At 40.9% G+C, this 19,441-nt stretch overlaps 1 protein-coding gene across 5 annotated transcripts in view; it reads right to left on the bottom strand.

The window, feature by feature from the left end:
* Nucleotides 1-642: 642 nt before the first annotated feature.
* DOCK4 (dedicator of cytokinesis 4) overlaps nt 643-19,441 on the bottom strand; it is a 422,511-nt gene continuing 403,712 nt past the window's right edge. For 3 of the 5 annotated variants that reach the window (XM_030549015.1, XM_030549014.1, XM_030549018.1), the window contains 10 exons: nt 18,748-18,867; nt 18,048-18,169; nt 17,624-17,744; nt 17,019-17,100; nt 16,675-16,784; nt 15,045-15,212; nt 9,935-10,007; nt 6,273-6,386; nt 5,138-5,199; nt 643-1,561 (listed from right to left, as the gene is read on the bottom strand). In XM_030549015.1, the coding sequence (XP_030404875.1) occupies nt 1,142-1,561; nt 5,138-5,199; nt 6,273-6,386; nt 9,935-10,007; nt 15,045-15,212; nt 16,675-16,784; nt 17,019-17,100; nt 17,624-17,744; nt 18,048-18,169; nt 18,748-18,867 (1,392 nt within the window). In that variant the 3' untranslated portion in view covers nt 643-1,141. The remainder of the gene's footprint in view (nt 1,562-5,137; nt 5,200-6,272; nt 6,387-9,934; nt 10,008-15,044; nt 15,213-16,674; nt 16,785-17,018; nt 17,101-17,623; nt 17,745-18,047; nt 18,170-18,747; nt 18,868-19,441) is intronic. The other 2 variants (XM_030549017.1, XM_030549016.1) reach the window with 1 other exon arrangement.

Genomic DNA, 19,441 nt, shown 5'->3' on the forward strand with positions numbered 1-19,441 from the left:
TAAAAATCAATAACAAACAACAACAAAAACCTGCACTAGTAAGAATATATATGAAGAGCTGTTAGAAATTTTGCTAATTTGTGCAGCATTGTGAATTAATGCCCTTTATCTTTTAAAAATTTACTGATACATAGCCAGTGATTTATATTCTTTAAATTTGTTCACTTGCTGCATTAATTTGATACTAACCAGCATTGATTCTTGTGTATCCTTATTAACGAGACACTTCATTTATGCATTTATAATATCTGGATATTTGTTCTTCTGGTACAGAGGTTTTTTTTTTTTTTTTGAAGTTAACTTTCAAAGACAGGAGAAAACTGCCAACTAACTGTTAATGGGATTTTTTTTTGTATGGGCTAACTGAAAGAGTAAAGGTAAATCACACCTTAAAAAGAAAGAAGTGCACCAGATACAGCGGATGAGCTACTGTTATAGGACTAAAGAGTTTCTCAACAATCAAATTAATTCCCAGAAAGGTGTTCTACACTGAATGAAATGTGAATATTTGTCATTCTTAGAAAGCAACACAGAAGTAGTATTCTGTTTCAAGAACTCACTCCAACCTATGTCCTTACAACTTTTTACTGCAGGATAACTTGCATTAATAACCCCCTCCCCCGCCCCACCCCTAACCCCACACGCACAGATACTTGAATTGACCAACCTGCTCATGGGGAAATCTGAACAACCTTCAGTCTACTTGCAGAAATGTCCTAGCCTACAAACAATGTTGTTAGAAAGTGTGCATTTATTTCTAGTAATTAGCTCAGTTAGGATAGTCTACATTTTGTAAGAAGCACACAACTAATGCAAATGAGAGCTTGTGGGGTTTTAGATTTAATTAAATTATATTTTATGAAAATGAACATAAGATACCAAAAAGCTATGCATCCATATTTACCACCTTGAAATTAACAAAATTCTCTCATTCATGCTTCCTGCATGAATATCTGGCAATCAAAATTATTAATTTTATTTAATAATGTGCAACATAATATTAATAAGCATTTTAAAAATCATTTAAAAGAAAAATTGGATAAAATATTAAAGTGCCCACACTAAATGTATTTTACTTTTTTTTAAATATTATTTCGTAAACGGTAAAGAATTCATTGCAAGTAAATATAAAAGTGATTTCTTATAACTGAGACACTTTCCGAGGAAGAGGCCTGGGCCGAGGAACCTGTTCAGTCCTCCGGCTACTGTTTTCCAGATTGTTTGGCCGCGCCAGCAGGGGTTTGGGTGGCAGTGCTGGTGGATCTGAAGTGACAGGGATGGAGAGGCTGTGAGGTAGCGGAACAGGCCGTCTCAAAGTTCGTTCATAAACGCTGTAAGGTGGTGGAGTTTTACTTTCTTTTCTCATTGGCTCCTCAGAAACACTGTAGTTTGGAATAGTTTGTTCACTCCCTTGACTTTCAAAGCCAGAAGTTTCTGATGTGCTACATCGGCTAAGTGAAGAGATTCCACTGCTGTAACTTCCTGACAAGACCGGGGAGTTGGATATGAGCCCCGAGGAATGACATTCCACTGGAGATGGGGTAAATGATTGCATGGATCCCTGCAAAGAAGAAAAGAGAAGGATTCATGTGAAGGAAAATTAAAAGCAATGTTTCTCCATGAACACTAAAAACCCAGGTAGATTTTTTTTTTGCACTGATTCTTGGGAGCTTGATAGATGGAACATGTATTTATGATCAAATTAAGATCCAGTAAAAACCTAGTCCAAGGTTGTCTACAGAATGCTTATATTTTTAAACTATACATCAAATACTGCTCATTTCAACAATTTATTGTTGTAAGCAAGCTATATTAAAATGTTGTATTCCTATCATCAGTCTCTGGAAAAATCTGTCAATGTTTAAAAAGAAATAACTTTCATAGTACTGACAATGGAATATAGCTTGCGGTGTAACTAGTAGTACTGTGCCCTCTACTGCCAGAACACTGTATCTATATCACATTGAGTACTTCTGCTACTTCAGTCTCTGGTTTAGAATATATTTACAGCTTTCCTCCCATTTTTTGCAATGAATCATGCTGTAAAAAGAGCACACATGAAGCAGTGTTGTATCTAATATGCCATGTATGATTTTTTAAAAATTAACTACTTAATCATTTTAAAACACAGGAATAATAGCTGTGTAAATTAGAATAAAGTTCTATTAAATTCCCCTGCATTGTATCAGTGTGGTGTCTGGTTTCAGGACCATAACGTATTACCAGATACCATTAACAGTGCAGGTAGCTTCAAATTCTGCAGTGTGCATCAATGTTATTGAAAATTTTTAGCATCTTCTGCTTGGGAGAGCCACAGGACTTGCAGGATTGAGAATATACTCAAATCACCATTACCAGCCTGGTTTAGAAGTATTGTTTGCTCTGAGCCAAGTGGTGATGAGGCAGCTCAAGCTATTGTATATGTGATAAATATTATTTACTAAAGATATTATCCACTAAGATTCTCATTTATGAGTCCTAGCTCCTCAGCACAAGATTGGTAGAACTCCCTAAACTCTTAAAGAATTTTTATCCTCAAGAACAATAGTACTGGAGTAGAGTATTAAACAGACCCTCTGTTGGCAGTCATGTGCCACTCTCGACACCTGAAGTCATAGGTATTGAGTTCTTGGTCCTCAGCACTGAGTTCTTGGGTCCTCAGAAAAGGCAGAGCCTCCCCCATAAGGATGAGAGAGGGCCAGGATCTCTCTCATGTACTCCTGTTGAGGCCTCCAACTCAAGGCAGCTCCACATTATGGTTTCCAGACTTCCCCTTTCTACATTCATGTTATACAAGTGGAGATGGGAAGAGTGAGTCCAGCTTTGCTGGTTCACTTGTAATCTTGTGCAAGGATACTATTCCAACTTCACGGCGCTGCTTGCATTCTACATTGACAAATATAGGATTTCTCGGCAGAGGCAGACCGGTTTTTGCACTGATTGATGATGACATCAAGCATCAGTGCTCTTGGGGCATGAAATTCTACCCTTGATGCAGAGACTATATCGGTGCTACCTTATGTCATTTTTCTGCTGGCACATTTCTTAAGCTTCTTACCTTCCAGAAGTGAGAATCCTGGCAGTGAGAATCATTAGAGAAGTGAAAATTACCTGTAATTATAGTTTGCTGTAGATTTTACTCCAATAGGTTTCTTATGCACTTACCCCACATATAATTTGGGGATTATTAGAGCTGGTTGTGATTTTTCTTTTTTTGAAAAAACAAACAAATGTGTTTAACAGTAAAAATGAGATAGTGAAAATTATACTTTTTTTTCTCCTCAACTCTAGTTATCTTTTTTTAAAGTGGCTCAGTGCTTGCACTTTGTTTCTAATTTTTCTCTGGATCAATTTTTTCAGTGATGATTAAATATTTTTAATTGGCCTCTCCTGGGAACTCTGCCACTGAGGTAAGTGGAGGATCTGACTTGCAATGTTTGTTGGGCAGCATTAATACCAGATAAGAGATAGTGCACAATGGTCAAAGTGGGGACATGACACACACTACTCCATTACTGCTATCCTGGTGGTCAAAATTCTTCATGAACCAACGGAATTTTGTTGGTCTGACGCTAAGGAGTTAAGAGAGAAGAAGGAAAATTTTAGCAGAAAATCTTCAGGGAAGCAGAATCATAGTAAAATAATTTTCCCTTTTGATTCTGATTTCTTTACAGCACTCAACTGAATTGTGAGGAACTGAATGCGTTAGGAAAGGTGTAGACTTCTAGAGATTTGCTGAAAACTCAGTTTTTCCTAAGCATTTTTATATAATGCCCATCACTGCAATAATTAGGCACCAGTAGTGTACTGTCCATTAGAATCTCCTTATTCTCCTGTCCCGGAAGTTACTAGGCCACATGGTACTACAGGCCAGAGGCTCACAATTCTGCTGAAGAAAGGAATGAAAGAAGCTTGGGTTTGAAAAACAGTAAGAAACAGAATTAGTTTTTAAATATGACTTAGTCATAAACTCAGACTTCTTAGTATTAAGGCATGAAATATACAACAACAAACAACTGAAGAGATAAGAAAAGATATTATACATACAAAGGTTGTGCTAAGTACCAAATACGTTAGACTTATGCTAGCTAGTTTGAGAGATAGTTCGGACACACCAGACTCAATCCTTAGCTGAACATTGGTGGAGGGATGTGGATCTAAAACAACTTTCTGTTTCCCTGATCTTGAGCTGGCTGGTGCCCAGCTGTTCTGTTCCAGATTAGGATCAGATAGCTGCAAAGAATCCTGTGGCACCTTATAGACTAACAGACGTTTTGGAGCATGAGCTTTCGTGGGTGAATACCCACTTCAGTGCATCTGAGGAAGTGGGTATTCACCCACGAAAGCTCATGCTCCAAAACGTCTGTTAGTCTATAAGGTGCCACAGGATTCTTTGCTGCTTTTACAGATCCAGACTAACACGGCTACCCTCTGATAGTGATCAGATAGCTGTGAGCACTGCAGTGGAGTGGAGACGAGTTTAGAGCTGGCTTCATGCACCTCCACCCCATGCCGGGGGAATTCTTGGCTTCTCATCTAGGGATTGATTCAAAGCCCACTGAAGTCATTGGAAACATGGAAAGATTTTCATTTACATCAATGGAACTTAGATTAGATTCTTAAGGGCAGCTTTCTCAGGCAATGCAAAGGGGCTGGAAGAAGGGCCAAAGATTGAGTCCAATGTATGGCAGGGGAGGAGTGAAGAGGCTTTTATTTAATCTTCACTGTGGGCTAAGAAAGTTGGTGTGTTCTGGAAATCCTGCTAAACTGCTTCCTTCAGGTTGTGTTCCTTTGTGTAGTAGGAGGCTTCCACAATTGTTAAGGACATTTCATCTGATATATTATCCGGACAAAGTCTTAGGCCAAAATTTTCAAATGAGAGCTTCTGGGTGCTCAGAACTTCTGAAAATCAGACCACTTAATTTCAGTGCCTAAATATTTAGGATCCTAACTTTAGGTACACGGTTCTGAAAATCTTAGTGTGAAGGTTTTAGGGCTGCTACTGTCAGTTACATTTGTGAATGCGAAATGTGCATAAATGCAGTAGCACAAGAAACAATCTAAACCAGACAATATAAATTAAAAGTTATACATCACACAACATAGACATAACAAGCCTCATGGAATAGGCCAGTACCTTCATTGGAGATCTGCCAGCAGGAGAAGGGGAAACTGAAGCTACATGCCTTGCTGGTGAAGCTGTGAAGTTAGAAAGGTTTCAATTTAATTTCACAGAAGCTAGACAGATTTTAGAATGCCACCCTCATGAAAACTGTAAATCAGGTTTATTACAGAAATTCTACCAGATACAAAAAGACACCAGTATGTTTAGATGGATCACAGAAACAAACAAACAAACAAAAAATGATACAAAAGGTATTCCTGGGAAAGCTTTGTTAATGGAAAAGCGATGATCCAATTTACACTACCCACTACCTCCCCCCGTTCCATTCTGTGCATCTTGCTCAAAGGTTGTGCATACTTTAGAAGATTTCATTTGTTTCCAAAGTTATGCAAAGGTTATCTTACAAGAGAATACATACAGCATGAAATATTTATGCACTCATCTCCCCTGGCAATTTTTACATCATTCTAAGCTAACTGGCAATGTGATCGTAAAAATTTCCTTATCATGCTCTCTTCCCCTCCCTTTGTTTTTTCTTTTAAGGAAAAAATTCTGTACATATGTGTTAAACAAGCAATAACACCTCACAAAGCATCCTTCTCCCAGAGGCCTGCAGGTCCACAGTGTATTGTGAGGATAAATGGAAAATATCTTCAATCACTTGAAAACAATCATACTTAAAGTAGCACTTAAATATCTTTCCCTTTAAATTGACAAAATGATTTTTTTGAAGGGCAAACTGGTTAATGAAACTGAAACCATGTCCTGACATGACTGCCTATATAGCATCACCCAATAAGATGCTTCTTTTCATAGTCCCCAGGTTGTGATTACTAACCTCCAATCACTGTAAGATCAAAACACACAAAAAAAAATAAAATCAATCATCTCTTCTGGGTATCAACATGAACTGTTTGAATCTAATAAGTCATTAAATGAAGACGCAGGATATTGAAAATGGAATGTTACAAGAGTACAGAACATTAGCAAGATGAAAGTAACTGCAATTCTACAGCCTTCCATCCGTGGCAATGAACTGATAAATTATCTGCTCAGGGAGTCAAGTGTTAATCACAGTGGAAAGAGTCAAAGCCATCAAGTAAATCATTTTGTATTGGAGGTTGGCCTGAAATGTTCCTATACTCACCAGTTCGTGTGGGTCTTGGTGGCACAGGGGGAGACATAAGCTTTCCACTTTCTGACATGTTCCTGGCTTCTTTTCCACTATCCAGACTCCAGCTGCTAGGGGTGGTGTTTACAGCTGGAAGAGAATGACAACGCTGACACATCCACTAATATTTCCAGCTCTCAATTCCAACCTCTCCACCTTTCCTATAGCCATGAAGATTACAAATATGTAGAGTTAAAATGTTAACCAACTTAACAGCATGCCTGAAAAACTCGCATGATTACAATAGCATTTAAAAAAGTACTTAAAATCATGCATGTTAGACTCCTGGCCTGCTTGATGTGTGTATTTGGCTCCCTAGGTGTGTTTGAGATTGTACAGCAATTTGGACCTCATAAGAATATAAGAGCAGCCGTAACGGGTCAGACCAAAGGTCCATCTAGTCCAGTACCTGTCTACAGACAGTGGCCAATGCTAGGTGGCCCAGAGGGAGTGAACCTAACAGGCAATGATCAAGTGATCTCTCTCCTGCCATCCATCTCCATCCTCTGATGAACAGAGTTTAGGGACACCATTCTTTACCCTTCCTGGATAATAGCCATCTATGGACTTAGCCACCATGAAATTATCATGTTCTCTTTTAAACATTGTTATAGTCCCAGCATTCACAACCTCCTCAGGTAAGGAGTTCCACAAGTTGACTGTGTGCTGTGTGAAGAACTTCCTTTTATTTGTTTTAAACCTGCTGCCTATTAATTTCATTTGGTGACCCCTAGTTCTTGTATTATGGGAATAAGTAAATAACTTTTCCTTATCCACTTTCTCTGCATCACTCATGATCTTATATACCTCTATCATATCCCCCCTTATGAGCAACAGCAACTGAAAGAGCACTCTGGTGCTTTGCACACACAGATCCAGCTACAGAGGGAAACAGACTATGATCCCATGAATACGGTCAGGGCTACTCTACACTAGAAGCACTACATAAGATGCAGCTGCACCGATGCAGTTGTGCTCCTGTAGTGCGTCTGATGGAGACGCTCTATGCTGACAGGAAAGCGCTCTCCTGTTGGTATATTTACCCCACCTCCAAGAGAGGCAGAAGCTACGCCAGTGGAAGAGCATCTCCCGCCGACATAGCGCCAGTGTGGACAGCGCTTAGGTTGCTGTAACTTGTGTCGCTCAGGGGAGTGACTTTTTCACACCACTAAGCACGGTAAATTACAATGACTTAAGCAATAGTGTAGACCTGTCCTCAGATTCCCTCTCTAGCAGGCTCCCTGTTTAAAGAGTTCTATGTGGAATGAAACAGACTGTTCCTAGGCAGTTTCCTCTGAATCGCTTTACATATGGAAAGACTGGAGAAGTGAATTGACTAGGATTCCAGCCAATATTCCCTCAAAATATCTTCACTGTTAACACACTTCTATTGCCCTGGCATAGACACCACCCCCCACCCCCAAAAAAACAGAGAGAGAGAGAGAACTTAAAATGGAGGGGTAGAGGAACTGAACAAAAATACATAGGCTGATGGAGAAGAGATAAAGTTAAAAACATTAAAAACTGCACAAAATAAAAAATGGAGCAAGGGCAGCATATGACCCTTACTTTGTATCCATGAGGTCCAGAGCTTCTTATTAAAAATGTAATTTTACTTGGTCGCAGGATGACTTTGGCACCCTTGACTTGTATAAGATCATTGTTTGGTATTCATCAGCGTCATTTTCTGGGGCTTGTACATCTTTAATTGAATTGTAGTGCATGGAATAGCAATTACTGCACAAAGCATGGAATATTCTCTATGACGGGAACCAGAGAGATCTCATTCTATAATATTCTCCACACTTGTCTGACAAAAAGACATTTAACACTGGCAGGCCCAAAAGAGATCTTAAAAATTGCAATTTTCCTTAAAGCTACCCTCTAGTTAATGAAAAATCTATTACCTTCAAAAAAATAAGGACTATAGAATTGGTAAAAGCCCTTTTAAGCTGAACCATCTGTTGACAATAAATTAAAAGTGCTTCCAAGATATAGGGAGCACAAGCCCTGTCTATACCAGGGGCCAGCAACCTTTCAGAAGTGCTGTGCCGAGTCTTCACTTATTCACTCTGATTTAAGGTTTCGCTTAACTCATTTTAGTATTTTTAGAAGGTCTCTTTCTATAAGTCTATAATATATAACTAAACTATTGTTGTATGTAAAGTAAATAAGATTTTTAAAACGTTTAAGAAGCTTCATTTAAAATTAAATGAAAATGCAGAGCCCCCCGGACCAGTGGCCAGGACCCAGGCAATATGAGTGCCACTGAAAATCAGCTTGTGTGCCGCCTTTGGCACGCGCGCCATAGGTTGCCTACCCCTGGTCTATACCATTTTTCTCTTGACCTGCCCTCCATACTTGTGTGCAAACATGATACTGAAACACAAGAAGGACCTTGTGCTCATTTACAAGAATGGAGTGAAAGTCAGAGTGCAGTGTTGTTGTTGTTATTCATTATTTCTATTGCAGTACATTTAAGGACTATCAGATTCCTATTGTACCAGGCAATGTACAAACAACACAAGGATAGTCCCTACCCCAGATATCTTACAATTTAGAAAATACATAACTGGAAATAAATACCCAAATGAGGGGAGCATAAGGTAAGAGGGAGAGGGAGGTGTGTTTAAACCAGTATCCAATTGGTTTCTATAGTCACATGTGCCCTGATGTTCATGTGCCCAGATAATAATGACCAATCTGATATTGGTCTGAACCAATCTTGACAGTAATCCATTTGCAGAAATATTGCTCACAACCTGTCACTACATTAAAAAACAGAACAATGACAAAAATTTCCTGACACTTTATGACACATTCTAAAGCAGAAACATTTTATAAAATGTTCCATGTAGATATTACAAAGAACTAATTCGTGATGAGTGAACAATTTTATTCAAGGGGGGCTAAATAATGCAATCGTTTGCTTGGAGAACAACAAATTCATGAACTAAACTAAAACAAATGTATTTAAAGCACCAAGAATCCTTGTATATTTAATTTTCCAGTCCTAATATCCAGGATTCAGGTTTAACTGGCAACTCACCATTTACATTTTAATATTCATTTATTCATTTATATTTTCTTTATAGCAAATAGTGGATGTTTCTTATTTACTTTAACATGGTAAAGATAATTAGATCTATTTCCACTAGCATTTCAGATATAAACAGGGAGCAGAAGTGAATTATGTATGGCTAAATGGGGAATGGATGTACCAAACTTCAGGGTTCCCTCCCAACCCAAGGCAAGATCATCTCAACCTCCTCTTCAGCCTCCAGATGAACATGTATCTTTCTCCCACTCCTGAGCCTTTAAACTTCCTCCCAACTGATCCAGTCCAGCCAGCTCAAGACCACACTAGCAGGCAGACAGATGCCTTGCCATCTGCTGTTCCATCTCTGAGACTCTGACTCCCTGCTATCTCCTGGGCCCTTCTGAACGCAAGGCTCAGATCACAGGTACATTGTCCTTTCCTTATGAAGCACTTTGAGATGTATGGATAGGAAGTGCTATATGAGATCTAGGAACAATTATTATTCACCAGCCAGTCAGGAGGAGTGACACTCTACAGTGACAACTTTAGTTGATCTTCACTGATACTCAGATTGGCAGTGGTATAGGATTCTACTCACCTTTCTCAGGGCCAGCCAGGTTAGGATCACTTCGGGGCAAAGCACCATCTCCAATATGATTAAACAGCATTCTCTGGAAATTCAGAACAGTGCATTTTATGGGAAAAGACAATGGTAACCCTATGACCTTTTAAAAGACAATTACATTAATTTTGCAGAAACAAAATGTTCAAAAGAATTTGGCTCAAATTATTTAAATAAGGAAAATGATCTTGAAAACTGAGGTAATCCAAATATACAGAGCTGGTAGTTTTGTATGTTTGTTTTTTTGTTTACTAAAGAGGCATATTGGGGTAATCCTCCCCATGCCCTGAGAACTTAAAATTGTATGGAAATGAGCAGGAAAAAATGGAGATTAATTTCTTCTTTTTGGAAATGTGTGCATATTGGAATAATTTGAGATAGTTATTATTTATTGGCTTTAGCAGTATATAAGGCAGTTCCCTGCCCCATTACAATTACAACCTAAGGCCCAATCCTGAAGTAAAATCTGTGTGCTTTGACTTTAGTTGGATATCAAATGGGTACAGAGGTCCATCTGCAAGGATTTCATTGTAGGATCAGGACCTAAATCGGATACTGATATTTGGTGATATCTCCTTGGTAGAGATAGGATGTTGCTATCTCCTTGGTAGAGGGTCATTTTCCTAATTCTGCCCAAGATCTGACCTCTTCATGGTAGTAGGGTTTCTTAGATTTATAGTGGGTAAGAATTATCCCCTGCATTATGGCAATTCCCTCCTACCTGAATATTGATTACTACAGAAATCATAGGAATACAGTGCTATGAAATTATTCTAAGCTCCTAGGTATTTCTATTGGCAACATTCACACAGCATATTGATCACTTTTTGGAAATCCTCTTTGACATTAAATTACGAGAAAATAAAATAAGTAGCTATTCCCACAAATAACTCAGATCTATTTTTTGAGGCAAATCTAAATAGAGTGCTGTATTCTGCAATTTAAATGCAGACCAGACCAACAATCAGTGAGGGAAAATCAATCCAGCCAAATCCTGTTATCACATCTTCTTCCAGCATTAACTACTGCTCTTTGACAAAAAAGTGAGGCAATAAGTAAAAAAAAAATCTGGTTTCCCTTCTGAAGGAAAAGTACAGGGGCTGAAAAAGCACTGAAGTCACCGGTAGGAATCAAGGAAGCAAATTCATATGAAAATAAAGGAAAGAGGATAGACTGAAACAAAAGAATGACAGTTATGTAGTTTGCAATGCTGTTGCAGTTGTGTAGGTTCTAGGGGCTTGTCTACATCAGAAAGTTGCAGCGCTGGTGAGGGAGTTACAGCGCTGCAACTTTGAGAGTGTCCACATCTGCAGGGCATCACCAGCGCTGCAACTCCCTGTTTGCAGCGCTGGCCGTACTCCCGTTTTGTCTCGGGTGTAGAGGATCCAGCGCTGGTGATCCAGCGCTGGTAATGCAATGTAGACACTCACCAGCGCTTTTCTTGACCTCCGTGGAAGGAGGAAGCCTCTGGTAATCAAGCTGGTTTCCTTTCCCGGTTTGCTCTCTCGGTCCCGGAGCCAGCCAGCAAACCGCGGGGAAGGAGACCTGCTTGCTCGGGGTTCCGGGACCGAGAGAGCAAACCGGGAACGCCGCGGTTTGCTCTCTCGGTCCCGGAGCCAGCCAGCAAACCGCGGGGAAGGAGACCTGCTTGCTCGGGGTTCCGGGACCGAGAGAGCAAACCGGGAAAGGAAACCAGCTTCGCCGCGGTTTGCTCTCTCGGTCCCGGAACCCCGAGCAAGCAGGTCTCCTTCCCCGCGGTTTGCTGGCTGGCTCCGGGACCGAGAGAGCAAACCGCGGCGTTCCCGGTTTGCTCTCTCGGTCCCGGAACCCCGAGCAAGCAGGTCTCCTTCCCCGCGGTTTGCTGGCTGGCTCCGGGACCGAGAGAGCAAACCGCGGCGTTCCCGGTTTGCTCTCTCGGTCCCGGAACCCCGAGCAAGCAGGTCTCCTTCCCCGCGGTTTGCTGGCTGGCTCCGGGACCGAGAGAGCAAACCGCGGCGTTCCCGGTTTGCTCTCTCGGTCCCGGAACCCCGAGCAAGCAGGTCTCCTTCCCTGCGGTTTGCTGGCTGGCTCCGGGACCGAGAGAGCAAACCGCGGCGAAGCTGGTCTCCTTTCCCGGTTTGCTCTCTCGGTCCCGGAACCCCCCTTGAAGCCGCCCAACAGCGCTGCAGTGTGGCCACATCTAACACCACTTGCAGCGCTGGTTGCTGTAAGTGTGGCCACTCTGCAGCGCTGGCCCTATACAGCTGTACTAATACAGCTGTAACAACCAGCGCTGCAAAATTTTAGATGTAGACATGGCCTAGGATAAGAGAGAGACAAGGTGGAAGAGGTAACTTTTATTTGGACCAACTTCTGTTGGGGGAAGATACTAATATTTGGTTATGTCCAAGATGTTGAAGCTGATCATGGCATCCAGGAACAACGGCATAACCAACATCAACTTCCTGGATAGCACAATAAGCTTCAGCAGTGGAACCCTACAGACAATTATATACAAGAAACACATGAATCACCACTCCTACCTTCACAGATCCAGTAGCCACCCCAAACACACCAAGAAATCTGTTATCTAAAGCCAGGAACTCAGATTCCACAGAATATGCTCCAAGGATAGATCCTGAACATCCTTATAACTGTCTTCATCAAACAAGGACACTCCATCAGAGAAGCAAATCACATTAGGGAATGGGCCACCCAAATACCTCAAGAGAACTTACTTTGATACCACCCTCCACCTCCACCCCAAAACAACAAACACAAAAAAAAATACCAACGCAAAACCCACCCAAACAAACCACCAAATGCACATCCCTGCTTGTCACTCACCAACCCATACTGGAATCCATATAGAGTATCATCAAACAATTACAACCCATACTTGATGGGAACCATATCCTGAAAGAAATCTTTCTCAAACCCTCTCTTCTGGCCTTCTAACAACTCCCCAAATCAGAAGCAAGCCTCCCATAGACCAGGACACACTAACTCAAAGCAGCACCATACCCTGCCAGAACAGATGCAATACCTACAGACAGAGGCGGATTAAGATCTCCTGGGGCCCTGGGCCAGAGCAAGTGTGTGTGTGTGCGCGCACGCTCTGGAGCTGGAACCGTGGCCCTGCCCAACCCCATCTGCCTGCGGTCCCACCCCCCATGGCCTTACCCCATTCCACCCCTTCCCCTGTGTCCCCTATCCACATTTTGCCCATGATCCCGATCAATTCCACCCCCTCATCTGTGGCTCCATCCCTCTGTTCACTCCTTTTGACACTTCCCCCGCACTCGACTGTGGTTCCAAGACCATAGAAGCTCTATCTCCATGCCACAGCACCAGGGCATCAGAGGGGAGTGAGGGCTCCTCCAGTCCTGGGCTGCAGCCAGGGTCTGAGTGCTGGGGCTTCCCATGCCACCCCGTCCTTCTGCTGGGGACCAGGGTCCAGGTGCTGGGGCTTCCCCTGCCCCACCTCACCTGCCTGGCACTTCTGCCAGAGACTAGGGTTGCGGAGCTGGGGCTTTCCTGCCTGCCCCACAGATTCTGCCACGGCTCTGAGCTTCTGCTGCCCCATGGCAGATTTCTGCTGGGGCACCCATTTTTCCAGGGCTGCCCAATTGGCCAGGACTCCGGACATGGGCCCATGGGGTCCATGGATAATCTGCCACAGCTCACAGACTTATCTCCACTGCTAAAATGATTAATGTCTGACATAACACACAAGAACCATGGGTCCTACGTATGCCTATCACAATAAGTGGTGTACCTCATCCAGTGCATCAAATGCCTCAACAATTATATGGGTGACACCAAACAATCACTTCATTCTTCAATGACCTCACAAAAAAAAATGATAAAAGACAAAAACATCCTACCACCTGTGGGAAAACACTTTTCACAAAGCGATACTCCATATCTGATCTCTCAGTCCTCAGCCTCAAAGGAAATGTGCACAACACCTTCAAAAGTTGAGCTTAGGAACTTAAATTCATAACTCTTGTAAATACTAAAAATCATGGTCACAACAGAGACACTGGGTTTATGGATCATTACAACATTTTGTAACCTACTAACCTTTCTTTTTTCCTATGACTGGGAGGTGTTAATTGCCCACTTCATTTTAAGTAGTTTCTTGCAACATGTGCTAACCTCTCATGTTTAACAATCTGTCCCATCCTGTGTTTAGCTGTGACACTTTGGTTACCTTTTCCAGACCTGAAGAAGAGCTCTGTGAAGATTGAAAACGTCTCTCTTCCACCAGCAGAAGTTGCTCCAATAAAAGATATTACCTCACCCACCTTGTTTCTCTTATGCAGGAAAATGACTCCAATCATGGAGCAAATAAGGACTAAAAAGACAAACCAATTATGGGGGCAAATGTCTATGGAGATTTTCAAGCTAGGTCACCAACAACAGGCATTCACATTCTTCATATGGAGAACAGGTAAGAGAGACAAGGCATCACAACCCATCCAGAGACGAAGCAGCTAGCACTGAAAAGTAGTCAGTAGATGGATAGATGTAATCTTAAGCAGCCACTCAAGTCCAATACTTCCATGGCTTGGGTCCTACTCAGTCCTTGTAACTTCCTCAAATGAGGTGTGCAGTGCTCTGGCAGCACTGGATTGGAAGAGCAGGCACTTCCCTTTGTGCCTCTTCTCTTTCAGGTTGAAGACAACAGTATAAATAACTCTTTTCACTTGGTGACAAAGAAATCCAGGGAGTATAGTATGAATGCTCTGATAGAGATCCTGAATGCAAACTAGTGCTAGAATAAAAGTAGTAGGGACTAGTGTCAGCATCCATATCTAATTTTTATAAAGTGCTAAAGATGTCTCTGTAAGGAGTGTGATGATTTGGCCTTTAAAATCTCTCAGGAGTGAATATGTTTTTCTGATGATAGAGGGTTAGAACGGTATCTTTTGAATATGACCCATTCTTGCTATCCTAGAAGGAAGGGGCTCTGAGAAGGATACCTGCCCCTTTCCTAGAAAAGTTAGACTCCCTTTAAGGACGAGAGGAAGAGGGGGAATAGTTGAAACTTCCTGCCTTTGAAATATACTTCTTTCCGTGAGAAAAGTAATTTTCTACTTACCTGGTCTGGGGACACTGAGGGTAGAGATAGATTGGGAGATTTTCCTGTCAGGTGAGCCTCTGGGAGAGTGGAGATTGGGCCTAGCGGCTCCTCATGCTCTCTTGGTGAATCTCTGGTACAGCGGGGAACGGAGGCCACATTCCACTTGGCAAAGCAAAAGTTTACAGGCTGGAGGCAAAAATGGCACAGTGCTTTCTTCATGGCTGACTGAAAAGCCACTTTACATACAGAGTATCTGCAGGTCTTTGCTCTATGCAGTTTTGACTGCTCTGCCATTCTGAGTTTGGCAGGAAGCTGTCAGTTGAGAGTACTCATTTTGTGGACCATGAGAACTGCTTCTCAGCTTGGCTAAGATTAAGAATTCATTCTGAGATTGTCAGCTATCATGATGACGGGCATGGTATAAAAGCTTAAATAGAAAAGAGGAGAATATTTTCTCTTCAAGAACCACCTTAATAGCCAAGAGGTGGAGAGTGAGTGAGAGAGAGGCAGAACTAAATCTTAAGAGAAAGCAGCAAATAATTTCTAAAGTAAAAGAACCAGAACTACTGAGTTTCATGTTGTCAGAGGCAGAATTTCTGGGGGGGAATCAGAATGGATGTTGTTTGCCACTGTCACAGGGCTCCCTGTCAAAGTGCTTCAGTTTCTCCCAGTCTCTGCAATAACGAAGGCCATGCTGTGGAGACGGAATGGACTGGAAGTGCTTTTACATGTATAACAAAGGGAAAAGTACTGGAAAGAAAGTAGGCCCATTAATAAAAAGCATTTAATTAATGAAGATTCAAAACTGGCTGGTACAGAACTCATTTTGTAAGCCTTTTTAATCCACAGAACTAAAAGGATAGGGATATTCCTACACAGGATTCAAAGATGGTGATTTTAAAGTGAAAACTCATTTCTCCTCTCTCTCCTCCCTTCTCATCCCCATGCCAGAAAAAACGCCTCCCCTTTCCTATTTGTCCCTCCTCTCTGAAATGACATAAGGATTTAGAAATTGCCATATGTGATTGGCTTAGTAGCGTATCTTGGCTTTGACTATGGCCAGTAATTATGATGTTTCAGAGAAAGGAGGATGGAAGCTTACTACGGACAACTGCTATTCTAACAGCCCTTCTACTCTCCTTGCTCCTGACCTCACACAAGAACAGTCATGTAATGGCTGGAAGATGGACTATATGACGTTCGCATCTTCCGCTTCTTTGATTATATATCAAAACCAGGCCTAAACTGGGCAGATGGTAATCACAGATTAGATCAATTTAAGCAGATTCACATTTCAATTCTTGCTTCTTCTCTTTAGTATGTACTGTATATTATATTAATATTACCTATAAATATGCAGATAACCTTTCCTTTTTCCCATTGAATTCATAACGTTGCCAGTTCAGAGGAATACCTACCTACCAAAAGCAACAACAGTGGGTAGAGGTTGTAGCAGTAGGCAATTATCTGTCCTATCTGAAAACATCTGAACATTACCAATGAGGAAGTGCCCAAATTTTCTCATACTGATTTCTCTGATCTCTTCTAAAATAAAATTTTCCTGCTGAATTAGAGACAAAGTTAAAGAAGATTTATTATCATATTCACCAGAGTAAATGTGAATAGATCTCCATAACAAACTGTGTACCTGTGAAGGTTCTGCAGGAATTGGGTAGATGGCACTGCATGGTCTCTCTCTTGGGGACAGGCAAGAATTTTCTCTGGAATGTTTATGTTTGTCAGACAACAAAGGAGAAGCTGGAATATAACCCCCCCACCAAAAAAGATAATTTAATGCACTAAAATGCACTGAAATACTCATCACTTAAATTCTGTGGGCCAATTTCATAACTCAGAGATGTCCTATTGTGCCCCTCCCAACAATTCACCTTCCTCTGACAATAAACTGCATTCTGTGTCACACAGGCAATAATTTGAGATTCAGTGGGTAAGTGTATTGAGAGCCATTTAACTCAGTGGACAAGCACTAACCTCTGGCACTGGATGGGGCAGAGCTGGTCACATTCGGTGAAGCGGAATGAGTAGAACTCAAGCTTGAGGTAGATGGACTTGGCTGGAAGTTGATGAGACACTCTTATGATCACATCGTACATACAAGTTTGTAAAATACAAATACATTGCATATGTATTACACAAACGTTTTGCCAAGAGCAGAGTTTTTTAATTTATTACATTCATTTTCCAAGAGCTTTAAGCAGCAAACTGATGTAAATAATATGAATATAATTTATTACATTTTGAACTTGCTGCAGTGTTAACGATAATTAGACTGAAAGGTCTGATTAGAGAAAAGAAATGGATTTGTGTTAGATTGTGTAGCTTTAAATAAATTTTCTCACATGCATTTATATCTTCAAATTGGACTGTATAGTTATGTAAATAATCACTCTTTATAACTAAAAAGGCTGACAGCACATAGAATATGAAGGTCTGTTTATAAAAAAAGTTTTTAACACTGTTTCAATCACAATTCTAAAGTAAATAGAAGATGATAGTGAGTAAATAAATCTAGTGCTTTCTTGTGAGAAAACTCACAATAAGATCGTATTTAGCTTAACTATGGCAATACTTTGTACCTGCATGTTGAAAACTTCGTCGGAGCTTTCTGATTGCCCAGTGATATTGCTGACTTCAGCAGAGGCTTGTGATGACAATGATGAGGATGAATATCTGTTTACAGCTGGGTAACTTAACGGACTGTTACAGGAATAATAAAAAATTGATGTAGTCAATTCCTATTCCAAGTTCTCCAATTTATTAAACACCAATGAGGAACAAAGAGAAAATAAACACTATCTCATCTCTTATCTCATACACTCTAATTTGGGTTTATTTATTATACTCTGATTTTTATCAGCTATGGATGTCCGCAGATGCCTGTGGACTGATATATTAAGAAGCATATATATGATAAATTACACCACATAGAAAAACTCTTCTAGTACATCGTATGAAAGTGCCAAAAACTAGAAATTCATTGTAATTTAATCTTTGATTTACCTGCGTCTAGGAATTACCCTGGCACCATCTGGGCTCATAGAAGCAGGCGCTGAATTTCTACATACACGAGGGCTTCCATTTGGGAAGTGAACAGGACTAGCTTGCACACATGCAGAGAATTCCTAATTATTGGTTAAAAAAAGGTTAATTAGAATAGGAAAAGCACCATCAAGCATTTTGTGACATACCTTTTCAATTTACTAGCTGTACATTTTCACTTTGAATCAGGTACATTAAATATTAATATCTAAGCAGCTAAAGTATTTTTTCTGCAATGATGTTCAACATTTTCCTTTGATAAAGTCAATATTTTTCTTTACGTCGCAAAGATAATTTAAAAAAGTGAAGAGAAGCTCCAGCTGCATCAATGTAATGCAACCAAGCAACCAAAAGATGTCACTATTGATCACTTAGCAGAACTAACAACCATGTTCAAATGAAGCAGTCGCTGCAGCTAAGCTGTGTCCAGGGCCGGCTCTAGGAACCAGCGTTCCAAGCATGTGCTTGGGGCGGCACTTTTCAAGGGATGGCACTCCAGCCCTTTGGGGGCGGCACTCCATTTTTGTTTGTTTGTTTGTTTTGGAGGCAGCACTCTGCCTCCCCCTCCTTTTTTTTTTTTTTTTTTTTTGCTTGGGGCGGCAAAAAACCTGGAGCCGGCTTGGCTGTGTCCTATGGCCTGTCAGTACATCTGCTCACATACCTGTATTCCCAAACTTGACTTCATCACAAAGAACTGATCTACTAGCTTTTTGTGTAAAGGTCTCATATCCTGAGGCACAAACTTCTCATGTACAGCTAATCCGAATTCTAGAATCTGGGCCTTCACAAAAAAAGGGGAGGAAAAAAAAGACATTTATTTGTTGCGTTTCAATTTAATTTTTGCTTTCCATCATTAACCACCATGCTACAATGCTATGAATTCACAGAAATACATATTTTAGAAGGACCTTGATATTAAACAAGGCCTAAAGCCAAAACCAGGCATCTAGACAAAAATATTTACTTTTCTCCTCTTTGTGCTACTTGACTTTCAGAAGAATTTAGCTGGCTTGATACCAATGACTCAGTGTGAATGTGTGAATAAGCAGTTCTAAAAATATGAATGAAGACTTTCCCCAAACAATACTGGGAAGAAAATGTCACTGCGTAAAAATGTGAGAGAGGATAACTCTGGTAAGGAGCCAGCAGATCTGGGCAGGCAACATGGATGTGTGCAAACACAGTTCTTGGAATGCACATCCTGCTATGACTATAGAGCCCATGTTATTCCACTACCAGGTATCTCCTAAGCAGTGATAATTAATGTGGCGGCTTTATATGAAGGACAAAGGTGCACCAGGCTTGAGAGTAACAGCACCAAAAATATCACTTATTATCTTGTTCAGATTTACTTA

The sequence above is a fragment of the Gopherus evgoodei genome, chromosome 1 (assembly GCF_007399415.2).
Source record: "Gopherus evgoodei ecotype Sinaloan lineage chromosome 1, rGopEvg1_v1.p, whole genome shotgun sequence".
NCBI lineage: Eukaryota > Metazoa > Chordata > Testudines > Testudinidae > Gopherus > Gopherus evgoodei.